The 25,609-nt window shown below is 37.4% G+C and overlaps 1 protein-coding gene across 1 annotated transcript in view; it reads left to right on the top strand.

Annotated features, from left to right (window-relative positions):
- The first annotated feature begins 1,177 nt into the window (after positions 1 to 1,177).
- Positions 1,178 to 25,609, top strand: part of DARS (aspartyl-tRNA synthetase) — a 42,800-nt gene continuing 18,368 nt past the window's right edge. Inside the window, exons 1-6 of the mRNA XM_009318935.1 lie at positions 1,178 to 1,233; positions 7,633 to 7,725; positions 12,853 to 12,955; positions 21,634 to 21,736; positions 23,005 to 23,085; positions 23,549 to 23,608. Of these exons, the coding sequence (XP_009317210.1) occupies positions 1,209 to 1,233; positions 7,633 to 7,725; positions 12,853 to 12,955; positions 21,634 to 21,736; positions 23,005 to 23,085; positions 23,549 to 23,608 (465 nt within the window). The 5' untranslated portion in view covers positions 1,178 to 1,208. The remainder of the gene's footprint in view (positions 1,234 to 7,632; positions 7,726 to 12,852; positions 12,956 to 21,633; positions 21,737 to 23,004; positions 23,086 to 23,548; positions 23,609 to 25,609) is intronic.

Here is a 25,609-nt window from a genome sequence, read left to right as displayed (position 1 = left end):
GGGGCGGGGGGGAGGGGCCCCTGGGGGGGTGGGGGGGCGGGGCCGGGGGGGGGGGGGGGTTTGGCCGGGCCCCAGGGCAGAGCTGCCTTTTGCTTTTGCCCTGCCTGCCCACCTCCCCCTTCCCCCTTCGCCGGTCCCGGCCAGTTCGTGCTTCAGTGAAGAGCTCTGCCCCTCTCCGGTCACACAGCGTTTCCTGAGCCCCGCTGGAGTCCGATCTCCGCGTGTGGGGTGGAGGAGGCCATGCTTGAGCGATGAGAAACAGCCCGGCCCTGCCCTGTCCCTGTGCCCTTTCCCCGTTGCAGTCCCCTGCAGAAACACCTGGGCTGCTGCTCCATAGCAGGCCGCTTCTGCAGGGGCACCGGTCGCTCCTGCTGGCCTGGCAGATGTCTCTGTATTTGAAGATCACGGATCAGTGCTGAAAAATTGTAGGCTAGTATTTCTTCAAGAAGACAAAAAAAGTATTGAGAACGAGCATCAGTTCATATTGTTATAAAATCAATTTTGCTTGCTGTTGAAAAGCCAAAAATCCATCAGCAGTAAGGAATTCTGAGTGTAGGTGCCTTCTGTAAAATTATATACGGGCCATGATTTATCAAAAGCAGAGGAACGGAAACCCCTCCCAAGTAAAGTATTTAGAATGAACTTAGATTCATATATTGAATAGAATAAAATAAATAAACTAAGGCTTTTTTTATTTGGAAATGAGTGGGCTTAGTTGGGAAACTAGAATTGTGATCTTTTTGATGAAAAGGCCCTACCCCCCCTGCGTCTTACCTAAGAGATTTTCTTGGTAGTCAGTCGAGCTTGCTTTGGCTGTCCTAATGACATGCGATCTTCTGGATTTCTTAGTGTCCCTGAATATTGGAAGGAAATACTTAGCCATGGATCTACTTCTGTAGGACTCATATCTTTTCAGGGGTAGGCTCTTTACAGAGGTATTCACACTAGCTTCTGTGTAGCAAATAATGATCCTAATGTGTGTGTGTGCTGTTATTGGTATTTTTTTTTTCTTACAGGGCACAATTCTCTCACTTGTAGATCTCTAAGAGTCTGAAGCACAATTTCTTGACTTTAATATTATAGCTAATTGTTTTGTATTACCTCAGTTAAATCTGTAATGATTTTGTCCATTTTGTGTATGCTTCTTTGATGTATGTTTCTCACCTCCATTTTAGGATTATGCTAAGGAAAGATATGGAGTGTCATCAATGATACAATCCCAAGAGAAACCAGGTCAGTTAAAAAATGAAAAAAGTTTTTTAAAAAGAGGGGAGGGGGGTAAAGAAGTTCTGTACTACATATCTACAGTACTTGTTTGAGAAATCATTTACCAAACTTTTTCATTCAAATCCTGCTGCCATTCTCTCCTTTTATTTGGATACATTTGGCACTTGTGAGGCTGCACTTGGAGTGCTGTGTCCAGTTTTGGGCTCTCCAGCGCAAGGAGGACATTAACATTTTGGAGCCAGTCCAATGGAGAGCTATCAAATTGCTCGGGGGACTGGAGCACAGGATCTCTGAGGAGAGGCTGAGGGAGCTGGGCTTGTTCAGCCTGGAGAATAGGAAGCTGTGGGGTGATCTTATTACTGTTTAAAGCTACTTAATGGGAGGGTGTAGAGAAGGTAAAGCCAGAGTCTTGGAGGTGTGTGGTAATTGGACAGGAGGTCATGGACACAAGTCGGAACAGAGGAAATTCTGATAGATAGAAGGAAGAAAAATCATGAGTGTGGTTGGATATTGGAGCTGGGTCCAGAGAGGTTATGGCATCTCAATCTTTGCCCTTGCCTGTACCACGCCCTACACACTCTGTCCATCACTGCAGGCTTTTTTTTTTATTAAATTATTATTATTTATAATGTACTGAGTCCTGAGATGTCAGTTTTTTTCTTTGGAGTAAGTTCTGCTATGGCTTGCTGCAACAGCGCTCTCTCTCTGAGGAGGATATCTGGCTGCTTATGCAGCCTTCATTACTCCTGCATATGAGCACCAAATGCATTAATAATACATATTAATATTTATGGGTTTTATCATTATTCACACCACTGTGAATTCATGAAATGCTCATTTTATACTGTTGGGGAATTGGGATTCAGAAAGACTTGTCAGCTAGAGAACAATCTCCTAGACCAACATCCCAAGAAATACTAATCTTCATATTATTCAGTGCATGAAACAGGAACGAGGGAAGGTAATAGACTGGCTTCTTCTCACTTCTTCATAGTGAAATGTAAAAAAGGAACATCATCTGTGATTAGGTGATTTTTTTTTTCTCTGAATGGTTGTTTTGGTTGACCTCCCTTAGGAAGGGGAATGCAGAATGTGGGGAAGAGGAGGAGCCACAAAAGCAATCATAGGTTAAAACCAACTGAAGGGGAACATTATGTCAAGAATGCAACGGGACAAGAAAATCACTAGAGACTGTATTAAGAGTCATTATTGAATAAAATACATACTAGCTGTCAAATAAAGGGAACTAAAGTTGAAATCACATTGTAAGCCAGCCCAACTGCTGGCTGCTGTGGTCTCCCTCTTCCTGATGCTGGGTCTTCTGCTGATCCGTTTCAACATGCTAATAATAACAACTTGTTTAGCCAGCTTAGCAAAGTGAAATAGGTTGGCTATAGGTCAGAAGACTGCTGGAAGGGGCAGGAGCACAGCCATCCATATACATGTTACCGTCAAACAATCCATAAATTGGTGTGCAGTCACAACCTGAAAGGTATAATATTAAGAAAAAGGTAACTTCCAAATTAGTATCTGACTGGTTAACGTGCACTGCTGACTGTAGGCTGAAAGGTTGCCCTGTTGGATCTCCTCTCCCTGCACTCTTCTGTGATGACATTTGGCTCACTAGCGTTTCTGCAAGCTGTGTTTCCTCTGCCAGTTTCACACCCCATAGCAAACAACTGTGTGGGAGACCCAAGCTGGCAGACTGAGATGGCAGATCAAATCCTACTCTCGTGGAGAAAGGTCTACCCTGCCAACTGTCTCATATTCAAAAGAAACACTCAAAAATACCATGGAGGAAGAGAATATGTTGAGAAGGAAAATGGCAAAAGCTACAGGGAATGATATGAAAAAGGCTGAGTGCTGTATTTAGATCTGTTGTCCCCTTGACCCTCAATCCTCGTTTGGAAAAAAAAAAGTCTCAGCCAGTGTATGGACAAGATTGAGTAGGTTTTCCATTGGGCTTAAAATACAACCTACAACACTCCTGCTGTTCCATTTTTTAGAAGATGATTGTCCAGAACACCAAAATTAGGTAACAAAAACCAAAATGTCTATAATAAAAAAGTTCAAGATCAGCCTAGTCCCTTCGTTGAGACTAACGCCCTCTTATTTAAAGATTCAGTACTTCCTGCCAGGGAGAGCTCTTATCAAAGGACTCACGGGAGGTTGAAGTCATCAGTCGGCATCAGTAGTGTATATATGCTTTTCCCCAAAGTATTCTGCTTGAATTGAGTGTCTTGGTGGAACTACTGCTTGGGGCAGGGGGTGGTGGGGAAGCACAAATGCGAGTGTTCCCATCTGTCTGTACTGTATTAATTTTGTTTGTTTCTGAAGTCTCTGCGGGTGCATGCCATTTCTAAGTCAGAATCATGAATTGTGGTATGACATGTTGCAGATCCACGTACTGTCTGGTAACTGGAGCCAACAGACAATACAGGCAGCACAGATGTGGGTAGGAGCTCAGTTGGACGTCTGCAGCACTGTTGCTTTTAGGCTTGCTGTAGTAGCTGCACTGTCCTGAGGACGCTGGCTGTACATGGGGAGTTAAAAAGCTTAGAGTGATCAGCGCAAATTATTCTCCCTTTCCAAGGGATAGGCTTGTTGTCCTTTTGCCATACTCATAGATTTACTCATAGATTCTTGTTCCTCTGCAGGCAAATTAAACCTCTTTTCACATTTTCACGAAGTTGTATAGATGCTCCATCCTGCTCTACTGATCTCACACACACCTGTGCCTTCATTCTTGGCCCACTTCAGTCTTTCTTCTGCTAATGTAGGCTGCCCTGGCTATCTGATGTTCTCACTTCCTGTTACATCATGTCTTTAAGTCCTTCCTGCCTGCTTGAGGCTATGATTGCTAGTAAAACTCCACTTGCCTTTCCCTTTTTCTCCCTTCAGCCCCACTACTTTCATCTCCCCTCCCTGGAAGCTGCCTTCCTCTTATACTGCTTTTGGCTTTCAGTTTTTTTTATTAAACTTGCCTGCCTTTTTCAAATTTATCCAACATTGTAAAGATGCTGGCACTTCACAGAGACAGCAGAAATATTGATCATACTGTTCAAAACTCCATGATGCAAGATAAATGAACTTAGTAAACAGGCTGATGTGACAGGCAGGGAATGGGGATCGGGGGGTGGAAAAGTGATTTTGTCTTGTATAACCCACACAGCTTTTTGGGTTTTTATCCTCTCCTCCCATGTTTAGAAGAGGTTAGAGTTCTGAGAGAAAGATAAGGATATTTAGTATGTTGAAAAGAAGAGATTGTGCTATAGATGAAGGAAACAAAAAACCAGTTGCCCCTTAAACATGATTCAAAATGGCAATGAAGGTGAGATAGCATGAATGTTGAATTTGGGCTGGAAGTGTAATTTCAGACTTACAGAGTGTTTTGTTTGAACTTCATTTAAAATCTTTGTTCCCTTGTCTTCACTGCAACTGTAGCATGGTTTAAAACATCTTTTATTTTTGCATTATTTAATTGTCTATAAGTGTTTATGTGGCAAGAAGACAGAAAACGTAAGTATAGCTTTTGTGAAAGAACAAGTAGGTGGTAGTCAGAAGGGTGTGTTTGGTGGGAGGACCTACAGAGTGTTTTGTTTGAACTTCATTTAAAATCTTTGTTCCCTTGTCTTCACTGCAACTGTAGCATGGTTTAAAACATCTTTTATTTTTGCATTATTTAATTGTCTATAAGTGTTTATGTGGCAAGAAGACAGAAAACGTAAGTATAGCTTGCATTTGTGAAAGAACAAGTAGGTGGTAGTCAGAAGAGTATGGTGGGAGGACCTTAAAGGTGAGAGCAGGAAGCTTAGTTTTTATCATGGAAGAGAGAGAAATGAACTGAAGGGAATTCCGGGTGAAATGATATGTGGGAGTACAGAGGGAAGGTTTGAGCTACAATATCTTGGTTGGACAAGAGAAAATGAGTGACAAAGACAAACAATTGTTTACACTAACAAATGTAGACATTATCATGAACTACTGGCATTTTAGAAATGAGAAGAAAAGAAGACTAGATTTGGGAAGTGTTGAGGGAGGGAAACAAAGTGACATAACGATTGCCACATCTAGCTCTTTTCATGGAGCACATTGACAGGACCAGGGGCAATGGGCACAAACAGAAAGACAGGAGGTTTCCTCTGAATATCAGGAAACACTTTTTCACTGTGAGGGTGACTGAGCACTGGCACAGGTTGTCCGGAGAGGCTGTGGAGTTTCCATCCTTGGAGATATTCAAAAGCCATCTGGGCATGGTCCTGGCATCTGGCTCTAGGTGGCCCTGCTTGAGAAGGGGGTTGGACCAGATGACCTGCAGAGGTCCCTTCCAACCTCAGCCATGCTGTGATTCTGTGGTCTGCTGTTGGAAAAAATGACTTTTTGATGTCTCTTTTTGGATATTGTTTTATTACCCTTTTTATGAAAGGTGAAATATTTTTTAATAATTCATACCATATAAAAATTCTTGTGTTAAAGTTGTCTTGTTTAGTCTTGATGAAACATGAACAATTATGTATCCAAAAGACTTTTAAAAATATTTATCTAATGCAGATGGTTCCTGAAACACTAAGGATCCATAAAAAGGGTAACACCTCATTCTGTCTTTTATGCTGGTGCCTGGAAAATGTTTTAAGTTTCTAACAATACAGTTTTAAGTTGACTGAGGTAATTTTAACTGTCTGAGTATCAAACTCGTAGAAATACTAAAGCTTATGGGTTGTGCTGGTTGCATGTTTCCTATAGTACTGTACTGATAAAGTTTGAACACCAGAAGTTGCTGGCAAGTGATAACATCTTTATTCTCCTTTCACCCTTCCCTGGTGCACACGTGCGCGCGCACACACACACATATTATTAATATATTTGAGTCACTTCTCTGTGCACTTTCATTCTGTTCTGGTTTTAACGTGTGTCTATGAAGAAAAAAATAGATTGGCCTGAGTACAAGCTAATAAACATTTTCAACCCCCTAAAATTCCCAGTACACAATAATAGGCTTGCAGGGCAAGCTGTGACTGGTATTCAGAGACAGAGGGAAGGAGTCCAGAATGGCAGATGGTAACCTGGGGTAGGCAAACTTTGGAAAAGTTCTGGCGGGAAAAGTCTAGAGTGGAAGCGTTCTAGTAAATTTAATGTTATTTTGAAACAAGGGAGAAGTCTGTGATGAAAGGCAGAGAGATTGAATTTGCTTGTGTTAAGTATCGTAGAATCATAGAATAGAATCATAGAATATCTTGAGTTGGAAGAGACCCATGAGGATCAGTATGTCCCTTGAAGTTTTTTTTTTCCTAATAAGCAGTGTTTTAACCACATACGAACTGTAAATGAGTAAGTGTAGCTGTTAGAACTGTTGAGGTTCTGTGCAATGCTATGTATATCCTCTAACTGATTTGTAGGTACTATAAGAAATAAGTGTTTGAGACCATGCAAAAATACATTTGGCCAAAAATCTATGGAAAAATACAATTAAACAAGTACGTTTCAAGGAATAGTGGCATGCAGCCAGCATATTGGCAGTTCATAATGGTTGTATACAATTTTTAAAGTCCTGATTTATTTAAAAATATTTTCCTTGATAATTTTTATTTTTTCCTTTACTGTCCAAAATCTGTCCTTTCCAAACCATGCATTCCTATTGTTATTTAGCTTTCTTGGGTACATAGAACTTGAAGGGTTCTTTCTGATGAATCCTGGCTCCTACAATGATAGTAGTGCTTGATCAGGTTGTCAAAGAGATTCTTTCTTAAAATAAATTTTACTGATTTTATGCAGTAATACTCTTGTTGCTCCAAAATGCTATTGTTTTTATCAAAATAAATCTTTTAATTTCTAATGGACATTTATTTGTGGTTTCTTTCTCTTCTTTATTTTAAATAATAATTATTTTACGGTGATATTCACCCTACTTACGTAGATACAGAGAATAGTTATGTCACCTCTGAGCCTTTGTTTTGCTTTGTGTGTTCAGCATACCAACTTTGATGTCGCACAGTGGAGCAGGGCAGACATCCCTTAGCTAGCAGAAATTCAGACTAAGTAGTGCAGGTAGTACAGTGCAGCACAGTGAAGTCCTATCAAAAATAGTGTAGTCATGCTGGGTTCTGCCATCTGTGAACTACAGTAAGTCTTGCTTTTGTTTTAGTGCAGTTTGACCCTGCTATATAAGTCAAACAATAAGCTTGAAGCAGTTTAAAACTACTTGATCAAGTACAATTCACGGAGAAAGGAAATGGGATCTTGTGTGTTTTCAGTACATCTATTATGCTATAGATACAAAAAATAATGTTTTGGATTTATTATAAATTTTAGCAATGATAGAAAATGTATTTGGAGTTTAAAGTGAAAAATGTTTTGCTTCAAAAAAACCCAAACCATTTTAAAATGTGTTTTTTTCCTGTAATTCAGATAGAGTTTTGATTCGAATAAAAGACTTGACAGTGGAGAAGGCTGATGAAGTGGTTTGGGTTCGTGGCAGAATTCATACAAGCAGAGCTAAAGGTGAGATGCCTCCAGGGTTTTTATTTTTATTTCCTCATATTGTTAGTATAACCTGAATGTTTATTTTGGCTTCATGACCTGTTGGTTATGTCTTGCATACAAGAAGAGTTTGCCACCTGGTTACTCGGTGTTCACTCACTGTTCACTTTGACTGGTTATTTTCTCTTTTTTCCACCTCTCTTTTCCCAAGAGGGGAAAAGGAAATTTTGTTTTCAGCTGAGTGGAAATCGGGTATTATTATTACATTGTAGTAAAAGTGAATTTTGGTTTTATCACATTACTAAATAATGTGTAGACAATTGTAAATAATAGGAATTTAAAAATATTATAGTCATTCTCCTTTGGGTGTTAACAGTTGTGAGATAAAAGTTACAAGCTTCTACTGTAAAACATACTTTTATGATAAATGTATCAGTTGTCAGACAGGCCATATTTATTCTGCTGCATATGAATATTTTCACTATACTTCTTCTTCAACAGGAAACAAAAATCTGTGTTAAAATTCCAGGATTTTTACTTTCAGTTACCAGAATCTGATTATATCAATTTGAACTTAAAATAAGAAACATCATCTTTCTTTAACAAGACAAAGAGAAAATCCTTTTATAGGTTCTCAGTAGTGTGGGCTGTCATACTTGGCTGTCTGACAGCCATATTTCTTCCCTGGAATCAGAAGTTCTCTCTGGAGATCAGTTTGCCATATGCAAACTTGAATAGGCTTTGGCCTTTTCAGTCGACATCAGATGCTGACAACTGTTGTACTGGTTTCAGTTATGTTTGGCAGCTCTGTAGTGAGATATAAATACCTTGTCTTCCCAAGAGTTGAAAGAAAAGAGCGTAAAGAAATTATCTTCACAAATGAAACTTAACAGTAGTCTTAGAATTAGGAATAATGCAAATTAGGGGTGAGAATCCAGTACAGAATATTGTGACAGGTACCAGATTAATTTCTCTTTTTGAGGCTTCATTTTCTTAAAAAATGTCCTTCTTAATGTGGAGTGTCTGTACTGCAGTCAGTTAAAATAAGGAACTGCATGTAAATGTATACGTATAATGCACATTTTAATTTGTATTAGAATCTTTAAATTTAGGGAGTCCTCTCTGATTTCCTCAATAGTTTTGTGGTGTGGTCTTACATGGAAGTCTCTCTTTGCTACGTATAGAAATTGTCAACCCCAAAAGCTGTGAAAGCCTTGGTCATTACAACTTGAAGTTGTTTGAACGGGAGATACTCTATCTAATTTAGATGTTACTAACAGTATACAAATAAGAGTATCCTTATGGCTTTTGCTTTTGCAATTGGAGGAAAAGTTCAGACTATTAACAGAATTTAGTATATTAAAGACAGTAGTCTATGCAGACCTTTAAAACAATGTAAAGTTCAATGGTTGTTTATTACTGTCTCTGTATTGCATTTATATACGATAACTTGCATGATGTACGCATTTACTTCAATCAGAGTAACATATATGTAACATGGCAATATTAACTTACAAGAAGCTGTTTGTCATCCTTCACCTTTGACCTCAGGAAAGACTATTGTTTTTCATGAAATAACAGTGCTTATTTTCAAAACTCTTTAACACAACCTGAAGAATGGAAGCAAAAGGAGTTGATTAGGGGCATGAAGTGTTCTGAATTTATTGATTGTGCTCTTGTTCCCTCTTGGTCTGACAACACAGAACAATTCTGACATTCAGGGAATGCTGCTAGGGAATGCCATATGATTGTTTACTTAAGCTTTGGGGGAAAGAATCTTACAAGAAAAGCAAATGTTTAAGAGTAAAAAGTAATATTAGCCTTTCCCACACACATCGTGGCGCTCTTTCTACCATTTTGGAAAGGAAAGTCTTGCACAAAACAGGAAAATCTTACACAAAAATAGCTTTAGTTTTTCTCAGAAGCTCGAGTTTGACTCCTAAATAACCAACATATCCTTTATTTAACCCTGTCTTGTTCTGACCAATAAACCAAAAAAAAAGAATGTGAACAATGCAGAATCCAGCTGTCTTGTATAGCAAGCCACTCATGAAGTCCGATGGAAATTAACTGAAGGATGTGTAAAGAATGGGGTGTTGGGATATTCTGTGGGTTGTACTAAAATTAAAGTGCTTGGGGCCCTGTGGTTTTTATCGTAGGTTGAATAAATGTTATTTCTGGCCTTATTTTAAAGCCAGCCTATGCTACTGATCATGTTTATCATTGAAAAGCAGTTGGGAAATCACTCTGGGTTCTGCCAGGCAGCTGGGAGTTGCACAGTATGTTAGACCTGAACTTGGTTTTGGTTTATGAATGCAAAGGTTTATAAAACATCAAAATAGTATGTCTGAAAATAAGAGTACCACCAAGAGCAATTTAAATACGGGACCAAATTTTATAATGAACCATATAAAGTTTTCTCTTTGCTAGCAGATGTCTGTAACTAGTAGTGTATTAATATATATGACCAAACATTTTTTACTCTTTATACAAATTCCTTCCTTGCATCCTTTTCTCTTATAAGGTCTTGTGTCATTTGGTACTTACATCTAAGAAGGGAAATTGATTCCTGTTTGGTTTTATGTGCTTACTACTTTTGACAGGATTCTCTGTGTGGTGTCTTCTCTTATTTGTTCAGTGACTAAAAGTTCCTTGCATTAGACTGAGTCAGACCTTTTTAACCAAATTTATTTTGAAACTTTTCATCTTTTTAGGCATTCTTGTGGGACACAGTATTGGTTTGTTTTAGAGAAACTTAGAGTAGTTTACTGTTGAATGTGAGTAAAGTTGGTCTGATACTTTTCACTTAAATACCATGTAAATGTTTTGAAACACATGGAGAACATCCCATAATCCCAGTTTTTTTCTCACTCTGATGCTTCCTTTTTTCCGTCTCTTGATCTGGAAAGGCATCTAATCATGAACTAGATTTGATTATGGCTTGTCTTTTTGATATTTTATTTTGCACGCCTTTGGCTCTTTCGGGAAAAGTTCTGTTTCCTCCTACAATCTTTGTAACTGATATTTTAACTATTCCTATCAGTGAGGTTTGTTTGATCACTTATCTTCCGTGTGATTAGAAATGGTTGTATTCTACAAAACATCCTCTTTCCTCATGAAAACAACTACTGTTACTCATGATAAAAAGATTTGAGCCCTTTTATAATGCAAATATTGATGAGACTTCTAGTGTTTGGGATTAAGTACAACTGCCAAACTTTTGCATCTCATTAGTGTGATAGCAGGTCCCTCCATTTATTTCACTATCTTCTCCTTAAATATTTACTAGGTGAGTGACATTGTAGCTGTCTTCAGCTGTGTATTTTTGTTTGAACACCTCATACGTCATTGCTGAAACTTCGATCATATTTTGCTAAATTATTTGTGACTGAAATCATGGAGACAAATACTATTTTCTAAGAAATACTGTATCAAACCACATTGTAAGTAAGAAATATTGAGATGTCAAAGATGTGAGATACACCTAGCTTATCCAGAGAAACTTAGCATATTGTGTTCTGTGGAAAAATTGTACTTCGTTTGTTGACTTGCTCGATCTGAAACACAGGCGTGTATACCATTGAAGGCTCTATTTAATTTCTGAAGCCTGTACTTTTCTAATTTAAATCTGTGGCTTAATGTTTGCCTGCAAGAAATATGTACATCCATACCATATTAGCTTCTTTACTTAGATATTGCAGCCTCTGGAACACAGAAATAGTTTTCTGAAATATGTTTTCTGAAAATATGGAAATAATTTTGTTGGCATTTCTGAAATCACAGTCATAGGGCAAGGTTAGTTATTTCCAATAATCACAATGTTAATTTTTAATAATATTTTGTACCAGTTTTATATGTTTGCTTTTATTTCCATCAGACTGTGTGTCAAATGTTCTGCATTTATCTTCTGATGGTGTTTAAATTATCTGCAGCTATGTGTCAGGAATGGTAATCCACATAATTACAAATGAAAACTGCAGTTGGCTTTTTAGTGTCAGTGTTCAAGTTAGATATATGTTGATTTTAATGTTTTATAGTCAACAATAACTGGGAAATAGCTATCTATAACAAAGCTTCTGGCTTCTTCCTATTCTCACCATTTTAATGGAAATGTTATGTTATGAGTCAGAACTTGGAATTAAAATTATATTGATGCATTTTATCAGATACTGGTACAACAATGAAGTGTTTGTTAATTTCTCTCTCTGAGGAAGAAGCATTTAAAATCACCATATTTCCTTACATCTCAGTTAAGGAGTAAATTATTATTAGACATGTGAGGGGAAATATGAAATGATTGTAACTGTCAGCTAAAGAGCTTTGTTGACTTGGAAGTACCCATTTTAAAAGTCAACAAAGTGCATTATGTTCTTTGTAAACTATTATTAATTCCTATTAACTTCTTTTTCCCTAAGCTGTTCATGACTAAATTGCTCTTACAGGAATTTTTACTTGGGTCTTTTAGGTTCTTGTCATTCACCAGAATCAATACTCCTTTTGTTCCCCTTCATTCTGAATGTGTGGTGTATTATAGAATGAACATTGTTGGTTTAGTCCCCGTGGTGCAAAATCAAGCCTATTTCTCTCAGAGCAGCTTTGTAAAGTGAACTCTACAGCTTTAATTTAAGAAGATGAGAAAAATCTTCTTTTAAAATAATGTCGACTTGAAGTAGTTGTGAGCAAAGCAACAAGGAAAAGTATGATTTACTTCTTGCAGTTGAAGAACAATAGATATTTAAAAAGTTATTATTTCTAGTTTTTGTTTTGTCTAGATACTATTTATCTTGGAAGGCGTATTGTTATTTTTAGAAAATGTCCATTCATATGTTTATAGATGTAAGGCAGAATTATTTGATTTATCTCAATGATTGGGGGGGGGTGCGTGTGCATGCAGAGCTGACTAGTTTGATGTAGCTGTTTGGGGGGGGGGGGGCGGCAGCGAGGGGGGGGGGGTGTGTATGTGCATGCAGAGCTGACTAGTTTGATGTAGCTGTTTGGGGGAGGGGGGCGGCAGCGAGGGAGAGAGACACACCCCCCCACCCTTAAAAACTCAGCTTAACATTAAAGTAGTAAAGCATTTTTTCTCATTCACAAAGACCTCGAGTAACTTGTCCTTAATACACCTGCGTTGTTTTTCTTTGTATTCAGGGAAGCAGTGTTTCTTAGTCCTGCGTCAGCAGCAGTTTAATATCCAGGCTCTTGTGGCTGTGGGACAGCATGCAAGCAAGCAGATGGTAAAGTTTGCTGCCAAGTAAGTAAGCAATTATATCCTGTTGTCAGAGTAAACAATGGTGGGAACCAGGACTCCCAGGGGTTGGGACCATTTTCACACATTAACATCAATGCTTCGTTTGTTTTAAAATGTAGTTATTTAAATTGTCAGCTCACTATTGCCTTGAATACATTACACTGACAAAAGATAAAATAGAGAACAGGCTTGAAATTCATTCTGAACTGCTGAAGCAGCATTCTCTCGCCATAGACAACCTACATTTACTTTCAAGCTGGCTAACAAAAAGTCTGGCAAGCTGAGCTTAGTGGAACACTTAATTTTGTGTGTGGTGTTTGTGTGTGGTGTTTGTGTGTGTCTGCACATGTTCAGGGTTTTTCTTCTACAAGATGTGCAGCGTAGTAATACATCTTATAGCTAGAACTGATGTGCAGAAGTTCCATATTGCAAGTGGCTTTCTGAGTTGAAGAAATTAAGAGTAGCTTCTATGCACTGAATTAATCTTATTTACACCTTATTTTTGGCACTAGAATGTTTAATGAGGGATCTAAGTTCCTTTTTAAAATATTTGGGGGGGGGGATAATAGTTAGACTTGCCAATTAAACAAGTGTTTGTTGCAGCAATTTAAATTCAGTTATTTGGTTTGTTTTGTTCTTAAAGATAAAAAATTACCTTCCCCTGCTACTTGCCTCAAGATTGTGCTTTCAGGTTGTCCAGTACTAAATATGCTTGCATGACAAAGGTGTTTTATAGTAGAGCTTTTAATCGTGTATATCTACTTGTTCACAAATAGAAATGTGGATCAATTTGATGCAATAATGTGTTTAACATGTGGCACTTGAGTTGCTTCTGTGTAGTTCTTGGCAGTACTCTCATGCCTGGGAAGGGAGCCCCCACTAATTAGCTGCAAAAGTGCTACAGCCTTCAACCTTCAATATGTCAGGGAGAGGAGGGATTCATTATAGTATAGACTTCCAGAAGCCGAGTTAAGAAGGTTAGGATAATGCTTCTGCTGATGAGGTTCAAGGCAACGGGAAAACAGAACCAGCAGTGTTTCTTGTTTGGCGGTGCTTAGTGTTGGCAGTGCCAGTGTGAAGCATGCTGTTTACAGGTGTTTATGAGCCAAAGTGAAGTGTTCTGTTTCTTCATGAAATAGTTTGTTCTCTCCAGTGCTTAGAATCTTTGAAAAGCATTAAGTGTATAATCTACTCGTTTCCCAATTCATCTCCCTCTAACCTACCAACAGTCTGCCTGTACTGTCTCGATGAACTTGGGCTACAGAACAGTGAAACAACTCTTACAGTTGTGATGCTCACTCTCCTATTCTCCAGTTCTCTCCAACGTCTCTCTCTCTCTCGGTTCTTTCCTCCACAACTGAATTTCTTACATTTCATGAGTGGCAGAGGTCAGTGGGTAGGAGCTCATGAGAGGGAAGTTGGTCCTTACTCTTTTCTTCCATGTGCTGACACTGCCACTTGAAAGCCTTCTGTGACTTTTTTTTGATTCACTAATCTTTTTTTACTCGGTTAGTTTTCTGTCAGGTTAGTGATTTAAACTAGGTCACGGAGGTCCAGAGCTAACAAGGAGTGTTAAATTGTGGAAAAGGGTATCTGGAAAGAGTAGAGGGCAAACCTCCTTTCTCTTCTGGCAGCAGTGAGCTGTTAAATCAGATGGAACCTCATCCTTAGGTTCGTTCCAACTCCCTGTCGTCTCCCCACTTTTCTTGATGTGACAGACCTGATTTCCTCTGAGTAGCCAGACTCATGATGTTTGTACTGTGTTTTGACTTTTCATTCTGCTCCTTTTTGTGATAGCATTTGCTAGCTAAATCCTGATACTTCAGCCTCTCTAACTTATAGCATGCATGTTTTACTCATCATTTGCACTTCTGAAATGTTTACTTGCTTATCATCATGTTCTTTGAATGACGGAACTTTCTCTGCTACAGCCTTCTGGGTTTTCTTTTGGGGGTTTGCTTTTGTTTTTTTAACACCATTAGTGCAATCATCTTCTCATGATCCCTTCCCACCAACAAACCTATTTTATTAATATCCTGCCGTGCTCTCACTTTTTCCAGTGTTTTATCTTCTTCTACAATTTTGTCTGATGCTGCCGTTGCAGCTGCCTCTTGTCCTTCAGAGGCTGCTGCTGTTCCCTGACTTCTAAGTGCACTTGTGGTCACTGTGTCAGTAACACCTGAAGCACAGCAACACTACGTGCCTTGTCTTCAGTCACGTTTCCTGCTAGTTTTCACCTGCTGTGGAATGATGCCATTATTACTAGCAGATGAGGCTGGTCTTAGATGTCTAAAAATAACTATACTGTTTCTCTGCCTTTCTCAGTGTCTTTTTTCATCATCTCCTCTTGTTTCCTACACGTTAAATGAGGAAATACACATTTATTGAAGAAAACATTTAACTTATATACCTTACATTTCAATTAAATTTTTAAACTAAACTTTTTCACTGGTAGTACATAAACTTTATTTTTCATGTGCTACTTTCTCATATTTTGATACTGGCTCCAAAACTTTCTTTAAAATAGTTTGTGAAATTCTGGATCTTGAATTTTTAATGAGAACTGATTAAATAATGAGCATTTTTTGTTCAAATTTTCATAAATAATAAACAAACCAGTTCCTCTTTTAGATATTGGCACATGGAAACCAAGAACTTTCATAACCTTCTGTGGTCTAGCAACATTCATATACTAATTATCTACATTATCATAAGAATGTGAGTTCTTTTTAGTGAAAGATACTTAATACCAGTTTAACTCAGTTAAACTCACAGAAATTTCTTTGTAAAACTATGAAAAGTTTCTAGTTGAACTTTCAAAACATACGTAGCCAACAACATAGAGCCAGTTGAGATACTGGATTGGCAGCTGTGGAGTTCTTATGTCTTTCGTCAGAAAAAAAAATTCAGCCTAGTACTGCAAGGGATGCTGTATAAGAGAAAGAGTTAATTGTCTCTTTCAGCCAGCAGAGGTGCCAAGTGGTGCAATTAGTAATTTATCAACCTGCTTTTTTTCCATAAAGTATTGGGTGTGGTTGGTTTTGGTTTTCTTTCTCTTTTTTCTAGATCAGCTTTGAGCCTTCCCCCCCCACACCCCCCGCTACCATAGCCACGTGATACGATATAGCAGTTGAGAGAGGTGGTTAACAGATTCTAATTTAGCTGCCCAAACAATGTGTCCTCACTCAGGAAGTAACTTGATGGCTCTTTATAGTAGGCTAGAGAACGAAAATCCAGAAAAGAGATTAAAAATGGGGAGAAAAAAAAAAGATGGGTAAACCTGTATGAAAATACTTCACAATGTAGAAAAATATACATCAGTTCATCAGCTAGATAAATTGGTAATACCAGGAAAACTGCTGGATATTGTAGAAATATTTTCTTTATCCATTTCTGTTTAATTTTTATATCGATGATCTGGAAGAAAATGTCATATCACAGCTGTTAAAGTTGCTGGTGACACAGAAATTGGAATGGTAAACTAGGGGCTAGGAGTATATAGTAACCAGGGTTCATTTAGAATAATCACTTTGATGCTCTTCAGTGTGAATTTGTACCTTTGTTATCATTAGTTCAGATTTTGTGTATGTTCAGGATTAATATGTAGGAAAGTAAGTGATGAGAAATGTGAGATCATGATAGATAACTGACTTAACAGGAGTCCATGCAGTTCTCTTACCTACTATGCTAGGAGATCGCTTGAGTTTTGAAAAAGAGGAGTAAAATGCCATTAACGTAATACATGCTGGTCATTAGGCCATTTCTGGACTATTTTGTCCACTTTTGTTGTCTTTGTGTCTGAATATATGTCAAATTGGAAAACGTTGATGGTGAAGGTGCAAGATGAAATGATATCTGGTCAGGCAAATCTGCCTTCCTGTGAGACTAAAGAAAACTCTCTGTTCTATCCAAGAGAAATTAGTAAATAATTTAAATCCCAGTCTGATGGTACCTATGCAAGAAGATTTGCTGCCAATGGAGGGTTCTTTACTTTGCAGATACAAAGGTATGACAAAATGCAATAAACAGGTGGTGAAGCTAGGTAAATTTGGAAGGGAAATAAAGTGGAATGTTTTTTTCAGTGAAAATGATTAAAAATGTGTAGTGGATTTTGTTACTTAAAATCTTTAAAAGAAGATAGGCTTTTTTTTTGCCCAGAAGATATCCAGGGTCATCCAGGTATTAGAATGTTGGTACAAGAAACAGATTATTATATTTTCAGAATCAAGAGAATAAGAATAGGTGTTTACTTGGCCTTCATGTATAAATGTCAGTTAACTCCCCTTTCAGAGGGCTTAATGGATACTTACTGTATTTGTGCAGACAGTATTACAGTTGCTTTTATTGAGTATAAAATGTTTATACTTTCAACTATTTACAAAGTGAACTCATTTTTTCAAAGTAAACACTATTGCCTTCAGCTTTCGCTGACATTCAGATAAAGGAACATTGATTATTATGTTTTATGACAATTATTTAATATTTTTAGATTTAATAATGTGTTAATATAATAATTTGTGCAGTCTGATTACAGAAAACAGCATTGAACAAAAAACAAGAAAATGTCTGAACAAGTATAGATGCTTCCATAAGTAAAACATTTTCTATTTAAAGTCTATAAATAACCAAGTTTCTTCCAATTCTTCAGACTTTTGATCAAGAAAATGTTGATTGTGATTCACTTAGGGAGGCCCACATGGGGTTCAGCTTGCAACATGAAGCTGTTGATGAAAGATGTTGTCTGTATGACAACAATTGCAATAATGCAATCCTGTGGTTAAAAGAGAAAGTCTTGGCTAATAGACATGCAGATAATTAAGAGGGACATAAGGCATCTAGTGGACATTTTAGTAATTATAGTCTTGATTTTTTGGAAGGAACATTACATATAAAGAAGCAGTTTGCTATGCAGAAGAATTTTTTAGCATTGGACTTTATGAATCTATTACTAAAATAGCTTCTTTAAGGATTAAACAACATAAAGATGTCATCTGTCTTTTCTTTATTCTTCACACATCCTAATTTAGTTTCTAGTCCTTTGTAATATTAATTACAGATAGAAATATTGTTGTCTTTAATGGAAATTGTGATAGCTTTGGCATGCTTTTCTGCTACTTGTTCACTTTTTTTGGTTGGTTTGGGTTTTTTTTGTTACCCAGGGGAATTTTATCAAAACATCACCTAGATGACTTAGTGTTGCTGCTGCGGAGAACGCTTTCCTGTAGTTACCAGCATTTAATTAAAGCATCTTGTTTCTTGTTGTAACTTGAACTGAAATTACCATTTCACTAACATTCTTGGCATTACCTGTTGGGATCAAAGCAGCACCTTCTAGGTTTCTGTAGTTCACATTTGATGCACTTCAGATTTTTCCAGCACTAGATCTTGCTGAGCAGGGTTCAAACAGAATCAAAACACAAGCTTTTACTTCCATACCAGATTAGATATGTAGTCTGAATGAGCAAAAGCATATTTTCTAATTATCACATGAAAGCTTAGAGTAGATGATGAACATTTGTAAATACAAAGATGGTCATATGCAATAGAAAACTTGGTAATGCTTTTGTGTGCCCAGGCATTTATATGCATATTTGGATAGAGGGATCTACATAGGTAGGAACTGACTTGAAATACATCTTAAAATTATGGCAAATTTAATGACTAAAGGATGTTACGGTTTTGAAGTGTGACCAAGAAACAAGAAACCAGACCAAGAAACATACTGTTTTAATTGCCACTCCAGTTTAGCGAGAGAGAGAGAAAAAAAGCACATTTAATCACAAGTTCAAAGTTTTAAAGTTCTGTTATGCAAGTTTGCAAAGCAATATTGCAGTTACAGTGATGTAAAAGTCAGTTTCTTCCTGTATTTTTAAACTGATACCATTTTGCATGTCTTGAATTCCGTGCATGTTCTGATCAAATCTCTGCAATGACTTCACTAACACCAGTTTTCTCAGCCATGGGATCAGTAATCTGATTATGAATCCATCATACAACACATTTACATTTAACTACTATTTTCTTTTTCACAGTGCAGAGAATTTGCTTCAATAAGTTTAAAACTTTTTTTTTATTTGCAATTATTAGTGAGAGGGCTTTTACTCAGCAGATTAGAAACATATATTTTCAATGAAGACTCTGCTATTTGTGTCATTAGTAGTGTTTTCTGGGCATTTGCCAAAATGTTGACGTGAAAAAGGAAGTGGGAAAAATAGAGGAGAACTGCTTAGGTAAAAAAGAGTTAGCACAAGACTAAAACTTTTAAACATTCACTTATTTGAAAAGCAAAGGGAATTTAGAATTTTGCCTAATACTATTTTAGCATGATATATTCTCTGTGCGTTTCTTATCATCATGTTCTCTTGCATCCAAAGCATTGTATTGCTGCCTCAGTCTTTTTAAGGAGTTTTAAATAGAATCATTTTGTAAGAGGGTGTACTTCTAAGCACTTAGTGTCATTTCTCTTTGTCTTTCTTGAATTTGTTGCTTCTGCTTAAATAATGGAGATGAAAGGAGGATCCCCCTTAACTAAATGAATTCTGATTTAAAGCCTACTGTCGACCTCTGCTTTGTACAAATTTAGTCATTTGTTCATTATACTGATTTGAGCAACTGTAGCTCTTTTAAAGTGTAAATGTACCAGAAAAACATACTATTCACAAATTTTATGCAGTATGTGGAATTACCTAATGGTTAAGCAAGTCAAGCATATGAAATACCATGGTCTGTATAACTTTTAGAGCAGCTGCCAATGAGTTCTATCACCTGAAAGTATTACCATCAAAGAAATAGTGTAATCAACTAAAATGCTCAAATTTGGCTTTTTTTTTTAGTTACTTGTAATTTCCTTACAGTGATGCTGTTAGGTTTTGAGGGTTTTGAGAGTTTTGATGCTTCAATTTTCCACTGTTACTTTAATATCATCAGATTTTTCAAAACTTTGATCATTTTTATTCAAAGATTCTGTTGGATAACTTAAATTTGAACTCGGCTTTATAACATTAAAAAGTTTGACCTAGGTTAGACGAAAGGTCCATCTAGCTTTTCTTAGGGCTTATACGGATGCTTCAGGAATAGTAGAAAGCAGGGCGAGCAAGCAGTCATAGTTGGCAACACTTGGTGACTTGTATCTCAGCTGCTTCTGGGTCACACCACTTGGGCTTTATCAGAGAAGAAAGCTAAGTTTCCCTCATCAACTAAAAAGATAAACTTAATTGTTTAGCCGGGTAAATCCTACTTTAAAAATGTGAGAGAATGACTAATTCCAAACACAGATATTTCTAAAGAGAAACTTCTCAATCCTAGTAAGTTTCTCATGTGGTTTTACTGTAGCTGTACGAAAAGGCTGTAGGGCTAGAATACCTAGATTTTGTTCACAGCTCTTAGACTGACTTACTCCAGGTGGTGCTAGGTAAACTGATCCAGATGCAAGTGATTAGGACTATAGTTACCATCAGCAGTAGCTTGTCCCTGCTTGTACTCTGTCCTTACCTCCTTTAACTGGGGGTTACTGCCCCTCAGTAACACCTCCTGTGCATATAAATATTTATCTCACCACCCTCCAACTTAGCTGTATGGGTTTTGTGGTTTGGGTTTTTTTGGGGCATGGAGAGGGGTCTTACTGAAAAAAAAAGCCAACCTTGTAAACTTGAAGGTTGTTAATTGCTCTTTGCTTTACTGAGATCAGTAGTGGCCAGCTTGTCTGATGACATCCTTGCTCACCTCTTACTACTTGCAGTTAAATTGTGGTCCTCCTACTTCCCTACTTTCTAAGGGCTTATGTGGTCAAGTGATGTAAAGTGCTTTCCAGTCTTCTCAAGAAGGCCTGAGAAGTGAAAGATAAAGTTAATTGTAACAGTTATTTTTCATAAAAAGGAAAGAAATATTTTCTGATAGTTGGCCTTTTGTAAGCAGGCTAGCAAAGACATAGAGTGAAAATATATTTCCAGTGGGGGTGAGATTATCTGTAGAAAATTACTGGTTTAAAGTCCAGTACCTTAAATACCTAAATAAAAACTGCTGATACAAATTATTTTCTCACTGATGAGTCTTGAGGCTTTTGTTATTGTTTGCTTATAGCATGCATACTTTATATCGTATTTTTGGAAGACTTTCAAGATGTTATATGGTGTTTTAATGTACTATTAGTGACTGTTAGTGGAGAGCAATTAAGATGTCCCCTGTCATAGAGAAATGACTTAAAAGCATCTTGCATCTTTCAGTAACAAGTCATGTAGTTTAAACAAGCTCAATCAGTTTTGATTTTTCCCTCCAGATCTAGGACTTACTTTCAGTTTGTTGGTCTGCTGGTCAAGACACATCTTTCAGATAATTGCATCAGCTGACACATACAGGAGTGTATGTGGCCTAGAAAAAGAACTATGCAACTTGTCAGTTTATGTATACACACACAAAGAACGAGCAAGCACTAAGCTTAATCATAATTCTTTCCCTCCCAAGTCTTCCATCCCAGTTTGAATTTATTGTGGCTGGGAGTATTTTAGCAAAGTCCTTCATTACTCAGTTATTATATAGATAATAAGTAACTTTACCTAAATCCTTAACTCTGTTTTGTTGTTCCAGCAGTCCATACAGTACATGAACATCCTAGTGCTCAGTACTGAGTCTGGTGCAGTGTGCAATGAAATTTAGTAAGCCTCCTATCTTATCTTTATTGACAGCATCAACAAAGAGAGCATTGTGGATGTAGAAGGCGTTGTGAGGAAAGCACATCAGAAAATCGGAGGTTGTACTCAGCAAGATGTTGAGCTTCACATTCAAAGGGTAAATTTCTGAGCAAATGGAGCACTGGTTAATTGTTTGAGAGATTTTCTGTCTAGGCTGTCTGTCTAGCTACATATATAAACTTTGTCAGTAAGCAGTCCCATACCAGAGAAATAAACTGCTTTAAACTACAAATTTCAGTGTATCATATGTAAACATGAAACATTTCTGTTTTTAAGAGATTTAATTTTTAGAATTTCCTATTTTTATCTGCCATTTGAATTACAGTACCAAGTAAAATAAAGTATCTCACTAGAATAGTTTGGCTCGGAATGCTTGTAATTCTAGTTTTTGATTCTTAACTGCAGCAGACACTGTAACAAGAAGTCTGCTTCTTTTTAAGTGCAAGTCAGAAGTTTCTTCTTTATGAGAAAGTTACAATCTTCCCCTTAGTACAATGGAATGGAATACATAACTCTCAGCAAAAGTAAAGCACTGGCTTAACAGTATGGAAGCTCTTGAAATCTAAAATTCCTGTAGCTTGTGCTGTAGGGCTGGAGGAAGTGCAACTTTATAATTTGTTTAAATAGAAAGCGTTTTTAAACCTTTATGTAATATCCTTTCCTTCTAAAGGTTTTCAGCCAAACTGTATGCCTACAATACAGCTGAAACACAGTCACCTCAAGAGTAGAGTGCAATGGCTATTATAGCAGTAGGGTAAATTTTAGCTAACAGCATTGGGGAAAATCTGCAGATTTTAAAGAAACATGTTTTAGTATCTGTGCAGATTATTGTATGCTTGATTTTTCTGAAAGAATATAAAATTCACTGCACCTACGACTAGACTGTAAGACAAGGCAAGGTGTTTTTCATTCTCTGATTGTATTTTAGGTATCTCATAAATTTTCAGTCTGAAATGGCTCTTTCAGATACAACCAGATGATAAGTAAAATAATACATTAACAACAAGAACAACAGCATGATCTTGCTGGAATCAGAACCTAAAACTCTGTGAAATCTAGTAGTTTCAGACCTGGCATTCATGCCAATAGGCTTGTCGCTCAGGCAGTGTGTACTTGCTCAACTCAATGCTTCCCAGAAGAAAAAAAGATATTTTTAATCTTTGAAAAGGAAACTAAGAACTAAGCACTTCCAGTATTGTCATGAGAATGCACCCATGTACCTCAAGTATTTGAACAAAATCACAGTCTTAGAGCTAACAGCCTATGCAAACACTGTTTCAAGTCTATGCCAGAAATATCCTTTTGTAAATCACACCTCCTTTTGAGCCGAGTCTCATGCTATTTCTGTTCCTGTCTCAATTTCAGATCTATGTGATCAGTTTAGCTGAACCCCGACTGCCCTTACAGCTGGATGATGCTGTTCGGCCAGAAGTGGAAGGAGAGGAGGTGAAAACTTTTCATCCTTGAATACTTTTTATTGTCTTTGTAATTGAACAAAAGCATGAAAGCCAGGCAACTTCCTTAATGTGACTTTGGGGTTTGTTAGGCTTGCATTTTACTTCCTCTATGTTATCCAGAACTGTGTTAGAAATCTCTGTAGCTTTGATGTCTGCTGAACTGCAGTAGAAGGTCAAAACCAGAGGGTTTGCAGTCTTGTGTGTGTGTGTCTTCTGGATCCTCATAGTTGGATTCTGCCTGTGACCTCTGGGAGAAGTTACACCTTAAGCTTTGCTATGCTGCCAATTTGCTCTATGTTCTTTCTAGAGTGATCTAGAAATTCTACTGAACTGAGAAGTAGCCCTTGGCTTTTAGCCAAAGGATGTTTTTCTCCATTGATTTTGTTTTGTTGGGGTTGGGGGTTTTTTTGGAGGTGTATGTATTCATTATGTATTTTTGCACAACTGTTTAGGATGGAAGAGCTACTGTAAACCAAGATACAAGACTGGACAACAGAGTCATTGATCTGAGGGTAAGGAACGTGCTGTGTTGCATGCTTGCCTGCAGGTGTTTATTCTTCGCATTACTAATCCATGAAGCAATAAAAGTCGTGGATTTGATGGGAGTGTATTGTTGGCCAGAGGAAAAATAAAAAACATATTTTTCTACTTGTGAGTGGCATTGTGAAAACACAGGGTTTTTTAATCCTAAATGTTCACCTTTCCTGACATTAATCAAAGAACACGTATTAGTAGTTTAAAGGTGGACATTTAGGATTTGGCATGTGGCCATGTGCATCTGGGCTTTTTTATTTACAAAAGTCAAAGGTGACTGAATAGGGACAATTTAGAGACAACATTTCTTCTCCAGTGTAGCCTTTGATACCCAAAAACGGTAGTAAGAGCTCAGTTTTGAAGTACAAGATTAAAGTTTTGAATTTAACATGTAATTGAGGTGCTATAATGCATCTCTCGCAAGTGAAATTGTACCAGGCCATGGTATCAATGTCATTCGCTTTGTTTCTTCCACAGTATTCATATCTTTTTCTTTTTTTTTCTGAAACACCTTTCTTCATCCAGGTCATAGAGACTCAGCCTTCTGTAAATTCATACATCTCCCAAATATTTACTCTTTTTGATCAGCAGCAAAAAACTATCTACTAAATCACTTACAGAACTTTTCTTCTTTTTTAATGAAACAGCAACTAACACTAAGTGTGTAAGTAACTAATCGTTCATACTGACATGAGGCTTTCCGGTCTTTTCCCATATTTGGCTCTCCACAATAAAATTTTAATTAACTTTTCATTGAATGAAGAGTATGCTTAGCTCATTTTTGTGATGTATCTAGTACTGCCTTCAAAGTTCTGATAATGGCAGTTTCTCGGTAAATCAGTCTATGGACCTGGGAAATAAAACAAAAAAGTCAGTTATTTACTGGAAAATTTGGAAGAGTTCTGGTACTGAGATGCTTAAAGCATTTGAACATCCAATCTCCTTATTTCAGCAACTAAAACTACTTGTGCAAATTGTTTTACTTGGACCAAAGTTAATTGCTTTTCACTTGACCTTTTGTATAACACTGAGCAACTTCAATTTGTGATTACTTTTCAGGATACTCAGTATCTCATCATATTGGTCTCTTCATCTGTGTCTTAAATTAAGCCTTTGATTAAAAGAATTCTATACTAATGGTTGAAAATGAAAATCATTTAAAGGATCATTGGCTTATGGAATGTTAAGGCAGTGTACTAAATTGAAGGGAGAACTCTGGGATGCTCAAAGTGCAAGTTTTACTTGAAATTCTGGTAATGAAGAAAAATACTCAGCAGCACTCCAGAGAATCTTAAGAAAATCCATTAAATTAATGAAATACCTGTATAATACACTGGAAAGAGCCATGAACCCCCAAAAGAACAGAGAAACAATACAGAAGGAAATAACGGTTAAAAATACTAGCTGAAAATAATGGCATGAAAGTATCCTTGGCTGTAATTCGGATGAGGGCATCTGCAGAGCAAAACCTAAGAAGGTATATAGTAATGGAAAAAGAAGGGACACTGTAATGCCACAATAAACACAAGAGATGGAATAGAAAGGGGTGGGCTAAAATTCTTCCGTCCCTGTACACATTCAGTAGTCCAGCAGGACTCTCCCGATACTTCTTATATATTTCTGCCAGTATAGTAATGGAACATTAGTTGTCAGTATTCTGCCTGGAGGGTACAGCTGGTGAGCTAAGTGGATGCTGCTATAACCTTTTCTGATTTATATGTCTCAACCGTTGTCAGTACACCATTTATTCAGCAATGTTTGGCACCTTGTTTTGAGGTCTGAACGTTTACTCTGCCTTCTACAGAAGCTATTTTTCTCCTTAGCTCCAACAGCTGCCGCGGTGTGGTGCTAAACAGCTGTTTCACGCTAAACAGGAATTCAGGTTAACTTTTTACGAAATTGATGGAAGGATGAAATGTCCAATCTCAGTGCTTCAGTGCCTTATGCCTCGTCCTCTTCATGCACCCATGGCTGGATGT

The sequence above is a fragment of the Pygoscelis adeliae genome, unplaced genomic scaffold (genome assembly GCF_000699105.1).
Source record: "Pygoscelis adeliae isolate BGI_AS28 unplaced genomic scaffold, ASM69910v1 Scaffold222, whole genome shotgun sequence".
NCBI lineage: Eukaryota > Metazoa > Chordata > Aves > Sphenisciformes > Spheniscidae > Pygoscelis > Pygoscelis adeliae.
The sequence above is the reverse complement of the archived record's forward strand: the minus strand, read 5'-3'. Positions and strand labels throughout refer to the sequence as shown.